This window comes from Primulina huaijiensis, chromosome 10, assembly GCF_012295235.1.
Source record: "Primulina huaijiensis isolate GDHJ02 chromosome 10, ASM1229523v2, whole genome shotgun sequence".
NCBI lineage: Eukaryota > Viridiplantae > Streptophyta > Magnoliopsida > Lamiales > Gesneriaceae > Primulina > Primulina huaijiensis.
In genome coordinates this window covers 6847253-6862279 of record NC_133315.1, presented here as the reverse complement: position 1 = coordinate 6862279, position 15027 = coordinate 6847253, and the positions used below count along the sequence as shown (strand labels likewise).

At 34.1% G+C, this 15027-nt stretch overlaps 1 protein-coding gene across 1 annotated transcript; it reads right to left on the bottom strand.

Annotated features, from left to right (window-relative positions):
* Window positions 1-6302: 6302 nt before the first annotated feature.
* LOC140985567 (small ribosomal subunit protein uS13z/uS13y/uS13x-like) lies at window positions 6303-11491 on the bottom strand. The gene is made up of 4 exons (XM_073453418.1): window positions 11363-11491; window positions 11119-11279; window positions 6652-6840; window positions 6303-6572 (listed from the first exon to the last, which is right to left on the bottom strand). Exons 1-4 carry the CDS (start codon window positions 11363-11365, stop codon window positions 6467-6469), a joined length of 459 nt encoding a protein of 152 aa, XP_073309519.1. The 5' UTR covers window positions 11366-11491; the 3' UTR covers window positions 6303-6466.
* Between the last annotated feature and the right edge of the window lie 3536 nt (window positions 11492-15027).

Sequence of the window (15027 nt, the reverse complement as noted above, 5' to 3'; positions counted from 1 at the left end):
GACGTTTACTAATTTTCATGTGTAAAAAGATCGTTTTACCCCTGGACTCGACCTTTTTCGATTTTAACTTTTTTCTTGATTTCATGACTCTAACATGTCCCAAATAATTATTTAAGCCAAAAATAATTTTCCCAAAATTTTATTTAGCTTAAATATTAGACTTTTTCATTTTTCAATACTTAATTGTTTTGACGGTATTTTAATCCCGAAAAATCTCAAACTTTAATATAAAATTCCTAAATTCTAAATTTTGTCTTTTTATATTATTTCAGCCCTTATGGACCCCGACTCGACCCCCGTGAGCCGTTTTCAAATTTTCTTTACTTTCAAAAACCCTAATTGACACCTAAACTTTGACCCCGAGCCAACTTTCGATTTTCACGAGTGACCCCCAAGCCATGTTGATCCAAAACTTGCCCAACATCCTAAAGTACCCTGCTGTACCCTAAGTTCACCAAGACACCAACCCAAACTCAAAAACTATCCACCCCAAGACACCCCCTTTCTGGCCGAGAACGCTCATGGTGGTAGGACTCTAGTTTTATGGACTTGTGGACCTAGCCAGCGCCCTAGCCCCTTAACCAACGTGTTTTGTACCTTTTTAGGACCCTCGTGAGCCACCCTAACCCCCGCCTGTGACCCCTGGCCGCACCACAGCAACACCCGCGCGCTGCTGCAACACGGCGTGCAGCAGCACCCTCTCAGGTAGGAGTCATAGCGTGGCTAGGACTCATTCCCCAGCCCTTATCTCGAGTCCTAGCCACGCTAGGACTCTCCCCTTGACCCCTGATAGGTACTAGCCGAGCCCTGGCCCTAGCCAGGACCAAGCCAACCCCTCTCTCATGAAACCCGATCGCCCCTAAACCAATGACAACAACGTTCACGCATGGTTCTCCTTTCCTTCGATTCTGCCGTGAGTTGGGTGTGTGTGTGTGTGACTCTAATACACATAATAACTTTGCTTTATCAACCCTTAATGACATGGCAGCCCCTTCACGCAATAGAGCAAGTTTTCGAACCCAAAAATCATGAATACAAAACATGCATGAACAATTTTCGACTTGCAACATAAACATCATGCTATTCATAATACAATTTTCTTTTAAACGATAATGTGGTGTGATAGACGAGAAAAGGAAGAATCATGGCGTGCCTTTGCGTTATTTACGCACGAATATACGTTGACGAAGAAGAACGAGACGAGGAGACGATGGCTAGGAGGCTACCCCCTTGAATGCTGAAAGTTCTTCTTCAAAATATGAGTATGTGTGGCCGTGTGTGTGTGTGGTTGGGAGGGTTTTTTCTGAATTCTGAAGTGGGAGGCGTGAGTTGGATGCAAGGTGTAGGGTTTTAGGAGCTTTAATATAGTTTTAAATATCTAATTAATTTGCTAACTAGGCTTAGGCCTATCAAGACATTAAATTAAGCTCATCAGTCTAATTAAGATTTAAATAAAATATTAACAAAGTTTTTGTTAAAATAAATTTGTGAATTTATTAGCCGGGTTGCCAAAAAGCTTGTATTTTAGTTGAAAAACCATCACCGATAAAATTTACGTCCCGACGTATAAAAACACCTCAAAACCCCTTATTTTCAAAAATATGAAAAATCATCAACCATATTATAAATAATTAAAAATAATTATTTAATAAAAATATTTTACTTTTTTCAGCCATCGGTCTCCGTTCCTCGATCGCAACTTGAATATTCCTTAAAAATATAATTTTATGCATGATGATAATAAAATCATTTTTAACATGTAAGCATGTATGTCACATAATCAATTAACAATCAAAATCAGTTAATTACTCATTTTTCATATTTCCTAGATTTGCATGCAGTTGGATTACGTTGTCTTAATTTTGGACCTTACAAACGTACAGTACGGTCCCTTCATCTCATATATCCCGATCGAATCTGCAATCATTAGTTCATCGAGGGTTGCATAATAATTCGATAACTATGTGACACATATAAATAGTGGCATCGCATGTACTACTGGAGAACTCCTTCCCCAACGTACATCTCATACTCTGGCCAGAGATTCCAACTATTATTTTATCAGATCACATAGGATATCCACACTCGTAGGTGAGCGGTGAATCCCCGACTACAATGCACTGGCTCCTATATGTGTCGCAACTGTACCCAATCTCGCCACTTGATGACTCTCCTGGAGCCGGTAAACGAGGCAAAGCACATCCCTAACATATAGAGCCTCAGTGTTGTCCCGAGTCGTAAGGACTAATGGTGTACAATAATAACCACGGACTTATCCTCTCGATGAATGATAACCACTTAGAAAGTCCGAGGGAGGGGTGTTCGGTATAATCATCATATGACTACCCATCTGCATGTTTGGACATCTCTTTGTCCTTACCAAGAAACGCGGTACACAACATCATAGATGCTAGTCTCGAGCTCAAGCGACTGTTATCCATGTTTTAGGCGGCTGAATCGACAATGAACGAATTTAGATTATACAGTGTTTACAAATGAGTTTCAACATCGAATTACGATTCATTTGTATTAAAGTATAATCAAGGTCTTTATCTATGTGGTTCACATGGGTATACAGATAAAGAAATAACAAAACCATTAAAAGTTAAATTATATTAAAATAAAGATTGTTTTTTACAACTGAGTCAATAAAATCTCTAGCCAACCGTTAGCTTGCAGGGCATCTACTCTAACATAATGGTTATTATTTTTAAATAACATTCGATTGGTGTTTAAATTCAGCAGCCAAACAACCACGCACTTGGTTTTATAATGCTTGATATCTCTCTTGTTATGTCTAATTAGTGAAAATAGTTGTCAAATATTTTTTGATTTTATTCAATCGGTGTTAAATTCAGGAGACAAATTACACCACTTACTTGATTTGAGATTGAGAGTATTCAATTATAACATAATAGTATACAATTATAAATAAATAGGTCTCAATTATTTTTATTGTAATTTAGTACTTGCAGTTTGTGTGATTGGGGGTGAGTACGAGTAAACTATTTGTTTGAAATGATGAAAATGTCCGATTATTGTTATATTACACTAATTCATTAAATTAAGAGTAACTAAGTATCTCATATTCTAAATTTATAGTATTAAATTATAAAATAATAATACCCCATTATATATAAAAAATAATAATACCCAATTATATATCAAAAAAAAATTGAATCATAAGTTAATAGTACTCAATTTGTGTAAAGTAATACTAGTTTTAAAAGTAGTTGACAAGTATTTTGTAACACTACTCAACTCAACTAGTGTTTGAATTCAATAACCACACCACACCATTCCATTTGATGGGTTTTGGAGTACATATGATCCTTGCTATAATGCCTCAATTTTGAATTAGGTGACAAATATGATAAAATATAACTCAATTGATGTTTGAATTCAGTAGTCAAATGTTACCACTTAATTGTTATGTGGTTATCTAATTTTTATTAAACAATGCTTATTTTTTGAGAAATAATGGGCAATTTTTTTTTCGAATACCGCTCAAATGGTATTCGAATTCATTAGGAAAACTACGTACACTTAATTTTAGAGTACATAATATTTGTCATGCATGTCTCATTGTTGAGAAATAGTTGGAAAATAGTTTGCATATTCTTCGATTGGTGTTTGAATTCAATAGCAAACAAGCACTTACTTGTTTTGTTATATCCAATTTCTATCGGATAATGCTCAAATTTTGAGAAACAGTGAGCAATTAGTTTATAGTATTACTCAACTAGTATTTGAATTTAATAGCCACATATCAATTACTACATTAAGCTTCAGATAACCCAAATTACAGACAATGTTTAATTGTTGATATCAAAAATAATTATAAGGACAAGAAATATTATATCAATTTATGATACCCACACTCGAGTGAGTGTGGGTGTTTGAGCAAGGTTGATCTTGTAAACCAACAAGAGCCAGTGGGATCTGTTATTTACATGGAAGAACCATTACACTTCAGTACTAATTTTGTCAAATCTTTTAGTTTTGATGATAACAAAAGATTACTTATTGTATTAGATCAAGCTACATTTACATGTATTACAGGTACTCGACCATCTATTGAATATTCAGAAGAAGTCGTTCAACCGGTCTCAAAATGCAAATTTATTCAACCGATTCAAGCCTTAACAACATATTTGATCCACGTCTGTGGCATAAGATCAATTGTTCACTCTATCGAAACATATTTGATTACGGTTGATTAAGATATCTTCATTTTCAAACCACACATCTGACAAAGATCCTACCTACATTATCAGAAAATTTGGTGGACTAATCATGCACTACAAACAAGACATCAGAAATCAGAATGTTTTCTTAAAAAGACATAGCTCAGAGACAATTTTTTTTTGCTGTCATCGATCGTTTCTTTCTGCATTTGGAAAATGTCAAATTGCTCATTTATGGAAGTATAATATAAATAGAGGATGTCAAGAAAAAATTTTCAAGACACAACACGATTTGACATACATTCGAAGCAATTTTTTCAAGCTTGCATTCTCTGAAAGATTTTTGAGCACTCTTCACACTCATATCAACTACTGATCAACAGCTCTCGCTTCAAAAACATCTATCAGATCATCAAGGATCATCTAGAATTTATGTCAACTACTCAACCATTTTTGTCAAAACCGTTTGAGGAGTTGATCGATAGTTTGAATCTGAGAATTTAATTTTTCTATATATTTGTGTTGTATTGATTGTGAGACTTGTTGTCTCATATTGCTGGTAAAGTTAATTAGGAGTTTCAACTTATCAACTAAGGTTGAAGCGAGTTGTTACAAAGAGTTGTAAGAACAAAGTTTTCTTGTAAAATCTTTCCTAAATGGAATAAGATATGATGTAGGAGCTTGAGTCTTTGAACATTAATAGAAATCCTTGTGTCATTTCATTTACGATACTTATTTATTTTGTTGCATTTTTATATTTGATTATAAAAGTATCATAAGAACCATGGGACCTTCTTTCGCACTATTTATGGTCCAACCATTTTTTGATAGTTGTGAAAAGCATGTCTTATATAACTAACTTTATTAAAATCGGTTACATTATTTGTCAGTGCTTAGACCATCTCGAAAGCTCCACTAAAATGGTGTAAAACATCATTTTGGTGCAGCTTCAATTCCTCCAATGGGGCTCCATCCCCTGCGCCAGGGTTTCTTCTTTTTTTTTTTAAATTTTTTTAATTTTTTTATTTGTATTTATTATAAATATTTATATTAAAAATTATAAATATTTTTTTTGAAATCAATTATAAATATTATTATTTAAATTATAATATGATATTTATTTTATTATTTTAATAATTAGATATCTAATCATAAAAATTAAAAAATAATAATTGTTAATATAGTTGGGAGGGTTTTTTCTGAATATCGATAGGGTTGACCCGTCTCACAAAAGACTTACTTTAAACAAGAGATATAGCTACAAAAAATATTCCAATATTTGGAAGAAAAAATAAGATAAAGAGATTTGTAGAGTCCAATTTTTGCAAAACAAAAATAAAAATCCCGGCTGAATTGTATGAATATTTATTGTGCTATTTTAAATTCAGGGGTTTGTATCCAAAATTTTTATAAAATCAACCAACAGAAATCGTTATTAATTTTAATTTATTGTTTTTTTTCTTAATTAAAATTTTACAATACAAGACGTATACTAAAAAAATTAACGGAAAAAAAACGAAAATAAAAGTACGAGATACCTTAATAAATTTTTATTTAAGATTTTAACTATTTGTTTTCTTAACAAAGATTGAGAGGACCTTATTATCTCTTGAAATTTTTTTGATTCATTCTGTTTCGAGAGAATAAGCAAACTAGGGAAGTGAGAAAGAGCAAGCCAGAAAAAAAGTGGTAAGAAACCGGAAAAGAAGAACAAGAAAAAGAAAACTCTCCTCTTACGAGAAGGCGAGAGCGTCTCTTCTCTGTTTTCAAAGGGTGTTGCCGCTAAGCCGGGATAATGCTTGATCTTTGTGTAATNATTTTTTCTAATGGAAAATGCCTAATAAAATATTGAAATTATTGCATGTCACTCCATCATTCTATATAAACGTACAAAGAAATAGAATGAATAAATAATATAATAACATTGGTATTTTAGGGACTTCAAAAATCATTAAGGCTATTTTAGTATCTTCGAAATGGTTGGAGAGTTGAGGCTTAAAATCGCTTGACCATAAGACTGAGTATTTTCCTGACATTGGGGTTAAAATAGCGCTTTGGGGATTTTTTTATAGTTTCACCTTGAAAAGTTTTATTTATTATTTTTTGGCAAAGGGCTTAAGCGATACAGCTACCAAATGCTCACAATGACATAAGATGTCGATCACAAATTAAGGCAAGACAAATAAGACCGCGAAGCGGGATCCATCCAACCAAAAGAGGACATTTAAACTTAAGAAACAACTAAACCAAAACAAAATCACATAGAAAGAAGATGAAGCTCATCGCTTCTTGGAGACACCAACAGTCTTTCCTCGGCGCCCAGTAGTCTTGGTGTGCTGTCCCCGCACGCGAAGACCCCAGTAGTGACGGAGTCCACGATGATTCCTGCAAGGATCATGAAAATTTGAATAAAGAGAAGCACAGCTAGAAGTCGAGATATAATAGAAGTAATTTGAAGTTAAACCTGATCTTCTTCAGGCGTTCTAGATCATCCCTGAGTTTCATGTCCAGTGCATTGGAAGTCACCTGAGAAAACTTTCCATCCTTGTAATCCTTCTTCCTGTTTAAAAACCAGTCTGGGATCTTGAATTGCCGGGGGTTAGCCACGATAACCATCAAGTTATCGATCTCAGCAGCAGAAAGTTCACCAGCCCTGGTTAAAAATTCAATACTTCGATTATTTCAAACATGAAAAATACTGAAGGAACGACTAATGATGATCCCCTAGCATCTTATAAACCTGAAGAGAATCATTAATTTATCACGCTGAACATCATAGCAACAAAAGATAAAACTGAGAAACGAAATACAACTTAAGATAGGAATATATGAGATCCAATTCAAATGTCAATAGGCACATTCCATATCAGACTTTCAGAAATTCCAAAGTCCCATTACGACTACAGGATACAGATCCCTGAGCATAAAATATGCTATAACTCACAAGATAAAATAAAAATTTCTTTACTTCATACATATGGAAACCAGATCTTTCCAAGATGACTGGGGACTCTTTCGTCTATTTTGAGAGCCAAAACATGTTTTTTTTTACAAAAGTTGCACAAGTAAATTAAAGAATTTTTTGTTGGGACATCGTGTTCTCGCACCCAAGACGCAGCGGATATTTAAAAATTTTTGTTCTTGGGCGTCGTGTGTTTAAAAACATTCATAAGACGTTTAAATAATTATACCTTCGCGTTCTTAACGCTAGACTCCAAACTGTTCCGGTGTTTAGGCGTATTTAGCCCTTCTTGTAAATCCCTACGAATTTCTCTTCAGATTTGATTGCCTAATTAAGTCTACGATCGAAAACTTTATTCCTCGCTTGGATTGCACTAGAAATTGCAAGCGATTTGTGCGTTGAAACTGTATCCTCTGAATTTCCAAAATCCAGAGACGAAGCGGCACGGCGGTGGGGCATGAATGGAACACCAAGTGGCCGAAAGATTTCCTTGATTATCCACAAGGTGGCCGTGAGTTGCGTGATTCAAAATCATGGGTTTTGCATAATTGATTCTCAATCAATTTTTAACAAATAATTATTGATTTTCATCAATAATCATGCAAATCAAATTTGCTTTTTGGCCAAAACCTCTTCACCAATTTGCTTTGTGGTGGCCGTGTGTTTCAATGAAGAGGGAGGAGAGATTTTGTTGTGTTTTTGTGTGCAAAAAGTTGGTCTTTTAATTATGAGTCCTTGTGATGTATATATAGAGTGAGACTCCTAATCTAGGACTCTAATAATTTCATTATATTTAAAATTCCATATATTTAATATATAATGTATTTATTAACCTATAATAATACATGATATAATAATATTATATATACATATTTTATATCACCATATAAAATATCTACATGTATATGTATATTAAATTAAATAACAATTATTTAATTTATAAACTAACTCCTTGGTTAATTTAATTTTAGACTCTTCTGGAATATTTATGGGAATTTGTACATATTAGTAGTCACCATTACTAGCACAATCATTTAATTAGTAAATTTCAAATTCACTAAAAAAAATGATTCCGAACTCATTATAATCTCGATCGACGATCCGAGAGCGCCGGTGTACTAAAGAAACAAATCTTGTTCATATAATGAAAATCGAAAATTTTGATCTGAAAATTTCGAAGATCAAAATTTTCACTTACCATACTGGGCAGCTGCCAGTTTTAGTGAACTCCTTCACAAAACATACAGTTCCACTCTCCTTCTTTATTTAGAAATCATGCCAACTTTCATTTCTTCCATCCTATGGAATCAGCTCATAAATTCCTTTGTAAGCTTCTTGTTTGATCCCCATCAAACTATAGTCGTCAAATTCCAACTATTTGAAATTTGACTATCTCAACCAGTGTTTTTATAACCGGACCGTGAATCGAACCGGTCAAGCCTTAAAAAATGGTTCAACCGGTTCAACCGAACGGTCGAACCGGATCAATAAAATTAATATTTTATTTTTTTTATATAATAAATAAAATAGTAAAATATTGATTATTTATGTTTTTATAGTTTTTACTTAATTTTCAAGATGAAAATTACAACAAATATCCAAATAAACATCACTTTTCAAATTCAAAAATCCAAATTACACCTAACATGTAACCAAATAGTGATGACCAAGTTTAAGTGCCCAAGAAAACATCAAGTTTAATTATACAAAAAAGTAGCAAACATCAAGTTTCTTATACAAAAAAGTATCAAACATCCAGTTTCAACTTTCAAGTTGCATCCTTTGATGCCCACACCGCATCCAATTCTTGAAGTGTTCTTTCGTAGTCATTATCATCTTCATCCCCACCATCCAAAAGTTCTTCCAAGTCCAAAGAAGATGTTTCTTGCATTTCACCAACACCTTTATCTAAATATTTTTTAAAAAATTAAAATAATACATGTTTAGCAAACAGAAAGCAAAAATTTGTTAAAAAGTTTTTCCGAATTTTCCGGTTTAACCGGGTTTTAACCGGTTTTTCCGGTTTCCGGTTTTTCCGGTTTAACCGGGTTTTAACCGGTTTTTTCCGATTAAACCGATTTTCCGGGTTTTTACTTATCTCCGGACCGGTCTGGAGGCCGGTTCGCGGTTGCACCGGTCCGACCGGCCGGTCCGGTCCGGTTTGGAAAACACTGATCTCAACGGGAACACAGAATCCGATACTTGTGTGACCCTCAATGGTTCAGGGATACAGCTAGACGTGGGTTCACATCTCCATGTGATTCAGAATAACATTTATTCTTATTCGGGTTTACCCTAGTTAATCTCATTCTTTTCATCAACTCTTTGATCAAAAATGTCAGAACTCATTTCTGATTTCACCCATCGGATCATGGTAATAGCGTCTAATAGCATCGCCCCATGATCCCCTAGGTATCACTGATAGTGCCTGCAAGAACCTTAAGTCATGGTTAGTGTACAGTACAGTCCTTTCAACACATATATCCCGATCGAATCTGCAACCATTGGTATATCGAGAGTTGCATATGAATTCGATAACGATGCGATTTATCTTTGAGTACTAATAGTGGCACGGTATGTGCAACTAGGAAAACACCTTTTCCTAAATCACATTTCTTGCTCTGGCCAGAGACTCTTTGCACTGTTAACTCATCAGATCACATAAGACATCTTCACCCGTAGGCGAACGGTGAATCTCTGACTACAATGCATTTGCTCCTACGTATTTCGAAACTACACCCAACCTCGCCACCTGATGACCCTCGATGGAGTCGGTAAACGGATCACAGTGCATGCTAGTACGTATTGTCCCTACATTGTCCCGGGTCAAAAGTCTAATAGTGTACAACCATAACTGCGAACTATTCCACTCGATAAGTGAGAACCACTTGGATAGTCCGAGGGAGGGTTGTTCAATGCATCATCATATGATCACCCATCTGTGTGAATGAACATCTCCATGCCCTTGCCAATGAAACATGGCATTTACACCACAGATGCTAGTCTCAAGCTCGAGCGACCTTTATCCTTGTTTTAGGCGGCTAATTCGATTAGGAACTTGTTTAGAATATATGGTACACTTCCTAATGAGTTTCATGATCTTACGTTGCGACGCAGACCTCATGGGTATACAGATAAAGTATAATGTCATAATCAAATGAAATCGTAAAATATTATTAAAATAAAGATTGTTTTACATTAGAGTCAATAAAAACCCCAACCACAAGTTGACTTGTCGGGCACATACTCTAACACTTTTCAATTTGACACGACAACTCAAGGGTTTAACATTATCTGGCTGGTGAACTGTTGACTTGAAATTGAGACTCACACTTCTACAAGTTTGTTCTAAATCTTGTTAGCTCTCGCGAAATTTTTCTTTCCGTTTCTGGTTTATATGATAAATATTTAGGTTCAATTAAATTCAATTAAACATAAATATTGATTAACATTAACTTTCATAAGTAAAGGTCTTTATCAATAAAAATTAATCCAATATCATTTTGATAATACAATTTAAGGGACTTAGAATTCATTGGATAGCAAAATACTCTTGGCCAAACTTTTTTTTAAAAAATAAACCTCTAAAATTAAAAACATTCCACACACTTGGAGTGAGTTATTTTTAAAAAACTTACTTTGACCAAGATTATTTTTTAAAATTTTCCTATTCTTCATAGTAAATTTGCATCAGATCATTTATAAAACTAGCTCGGGATTAACTCTAAAATGGATATTCACTACTGGTTTACATTTTCGGAAACTGCAACCTCTGTAGCTCCATCCCTGGGGTTAAACAAAAAGACAGTAAACTGCGCATTCTCTCGCCACACACAGTAAACTAGATTCCGAGAAACACACTCATAACCAGGATCAAATTCAAGCTAATATACAATTGAAACACGCACTCGGAAACATGATCAAATTCAATATAATAGGTACTGAATCTAAAGAGAGAAAAGAAAGGACCTTTTATTCATGTCGACATCGGCCTTCTTGCAGACAATATTGGCGAAACGGCGACCGATACCCTTGATGGAAGTCAAAGCGAACATGATCTTCTGCTTCCCATCGACGTTTGTGTTCTGCACACGCAGAATGTGCTGGAACTCCTCACTCGACACGAGCGACTGCAATTCAAGACATGATAACAAATCAACAACGAATCAATGAACTCAACAAGTATCGGATGTGCAAAGATTGAAGGCAATACCATGGCTAGCTAGGGTTTACGATTCGAGCTCCGTTAGGCTTTCTGCTCGCTGACGCCGATTCTCCACAAACCCTAGCTAACTACTTTAATGAGGGCCTTATATATGAATGCCACTACGCCTCCGATGGCATAGGCCCAAATTACAATTGGGCCCAAAAACATTAAGATTGGATTGAAGCAATGTAGTAATCCATGGATTTTAATATATTTTAATGTTCAGAATTTAGACAATAATATTGGTCATAGTTGTTCTTAAATCTTTAAAAATCTATTGTGATATTTATAATATAGGTTAGGATCGATTGGGTGACAAAAGGGTGTTTAGAAGGGGTTGAATAATCACTCTACAATTTTCTCAACTTGTTCTAAGATTGAATCAGTTTAGGGAAAAACTGAGTTCACGAATCTTGTTGTCAATATCAATCAGTTAACTTAATAAAAGTACGGAAATAACCAAAAGACAGATATAATATAATAGGTGTTCAGAGATTTCAAATATTCCTACGTCACCCCTTCTATCTCGAAGATAGGATATTCACTAAAAGACTTTGATCTATACAAATATTTGTACAAACCCACTTCAGTTTGGACTTAACAGTGCTAAGACTGAAACTCTTAGTATCAATACAATTTATCAGTAATCAACTGATGTGTAATTTCTTAGCACAACTGATCTCGATAAGATCAAATAATACAATAGTAAGTATTTTGTACTTTTAGCTCAAATGTATAGCCTGAAAGCTATTGATGTGTATAATAAGCGTGAGCTTTTTGAGAGTGAACTTGAAAGAATTTGTTCAAGCTAGTAGATGAATAACTTGTTGACTAATTCGGTTCGATAACCTCTCTTCAGATGATCTTCTCGGCTATTTATAGGCTTTGCTTCCAACGGTAATAATGAATGCATTTTGAATCTTTATATCCGTTGATAGCCACGTCAACATTTTTCTGACAATCGTACACTGTTGCTTTTCTGAAATGCGGCGTTCCCACTACATGTTGCAGCCTGTTTTGTACAATTGTCGGTTGATAGCTACGTTCCTTAACCGATGATGTGTAAAGCCGATGACTTAGTTTACTCTTTTCAGCCGATAGGATAAACTTATAGTTGTGTAACTGATCAGTTCCCAAATGATCCTTCAGTTGACCACAAACTTCAGTTAGCTTATATCAGTTCAATTGCCCTTGATTATATATTGATCTTCAGTTCGGGCAACTATCAGTTACCTTTAGTTTCCTTGATCAGTTGTTTAATATTTTCACGCTCAGTTTGTCAAACTCCGAAATTAAGTTTCCAACAATTTCCCCCTTTTAGGTATTTGACAAAACCTGGAATATATGAACTGATCAAACTAAACTTCTTGTAGATAATTTATTGATGACTCTTTCAATGTATAGATTCGTACAAAGAATAAAAGAATTTCTGAATCAAAGAATCTTTTAATCGATTGAAAATCTGCCAAAATTCTAAACTGAATATTAAGACTGTCTTCTAACTGATCTGGACTTTTTCATTTCTTTGCTCTTTTATCAGCTGATATTTGATCAGTCGGTTGACTTGGCCTTTTCTTCGATGATAACTCCTGCTGTTCTTCTTACTCTTCCTCCTCTTCCCTTTTTTTGTCAAACCCATCAACCTTGCAGGACAATGTTCGGACTTCCGAGGTGACATTAGATATAACAATCATAATTTGTTCTTGCATCAGATCCACTCTCTTTGCCCCCATGCATAGTGATCGAGTCCCTTAGCTTTGCACAACCCAACAAACACTCACAATATTTTTGTGAAATAAATTAAATCCTACGGTTACCAGCTTATTCTGATTCACGTTTGTAGTTATTTGGTGTGTTTCTAGGACCCTAAACTTTGAGTAAAACACCCTTAATCCATACCCTAATCATGGCAGTCCCTTAACACAAATTAAACATGATTCTTGAATCAACACACAAGAATTAAACACATGAATATGAATAGTTGCGAAAATTACAATTTGAGGGCCTTGTTTTCTATCAAAACATGTTCAAATAAATATTATGGTGTGATGATGAGTAAAAAGAGAATTATGGCGTGCCTTTGCGTATTTTACGCATGAGAAATCATTGGCGATTGAAGAACGACGACGATGAGATGATGGCTTGAATTTCATTGCAAACTTTTGATGCTTTTCCCTCAATTTGATTGTGTGTGCCGTGTGTTTTGCTGGTAGGGGGAGAGTTTTAATTGAGAAGGGGAGTGGGGCGTTAGATTGCTTGAAGTTTGGGAAGGGTTTAACATATTTAAATACTAATTAATTCAGTAATTATGACTTAGGCCTATTAAGCTAACCAATTAGGCCCATTAGTCTTAATTAGGGTATAATTAAAATTTTAAAATAGTTTTGCTAAAAATAAGTTTGTGAATTTAATAGCCGGGTTACCAAAAAGTTCGTATTTTGTTGAAAATCAATACCGATAAAATTTACGTCCTGGCGTATAAAATCACCTCAAAATCCCTTATTTTTAAAAATAATAAAAAGCCATCAACCATATTTTAAACAATTAAAAATAATTATTTAATAAAATCATTTTTTATTTTTCAGTCCTCGGTCTCCGTTCCTCGATCACAACTCGAATAATCTTTAAAAATACATTTTAATGCAACCATGTAGAAAAATATATTTTTAAACATGCAAATATGCACAACAAAATTAATTCATGCAATTAAAACATTTAATTAAAATACAAGAGAATTTAATAATTGCATGCATGTGGTTTACGTGGACCTTTAAATTTTCGGGGCGTTACAATCTATCCCCCTTAAATTGAATTTCGTCCTCGAAATTCGCTTATCCTTAATAATCCAAAATTTAGACTTAGTTCTAGTATCCCAAAAATCCACGCTTCCACTGCGCTACTTTGATAAAAATTAAACTCTAGAATGTCCTTACGTCTCCTTGATCCCACTTAATTTTACCTTCTAAATCCTTATTTTCAAATCGCAACTTAAAAAGACCCATAATGACTTAGTGCTATTAATATTATAACCTCGAATTTCAATTTTTCTTACAATTCCCCAATATTAAAAAATGGATGATCATACTTATCGTATATTATTTTCCTTATCTTACACCCAAAATGTTCCTCAACTTATCATATTTCAATCTTAAAATCCCAAACGCACCCGCTGACGCTTAGATTTTCAAACCTAACATCGGTACATCCTTAAAAACCTTGATTTAAAATTTCTTATAATACTAAAACCAAGATATCCCAAGATTCTGAATATTCTTAAAAGTCTAAATTATCAAAAAAAATTATCATTTAACCCATTCAATTTTCACTTATTGCTAAATTAGTCCCCAAATTTCGTAATAATTGCAAAACTAATTCTTAATTTCCTCAAAAATCATCCTAATTGGTCCTTAATTTTAAAAATCCTACAGTTAACCCATAAATTCTTATCATTCTTAATTTCCTTCTACAGGTTTCCCATAACATAATTTCAATAATTTTAAACTTATTCACCTAAAAATCAATTCCTATAACCAATCTTAACTTTCATCAAACTTAAAATCCCAATTTATACTTTTTTTTATTCCCAAAGTCGATGCAAGTCTTAGAATCATTATCACTTACGAGTAATTCCCAAAAATTAATTTGCTGATAACCACGAATCATAAATATTT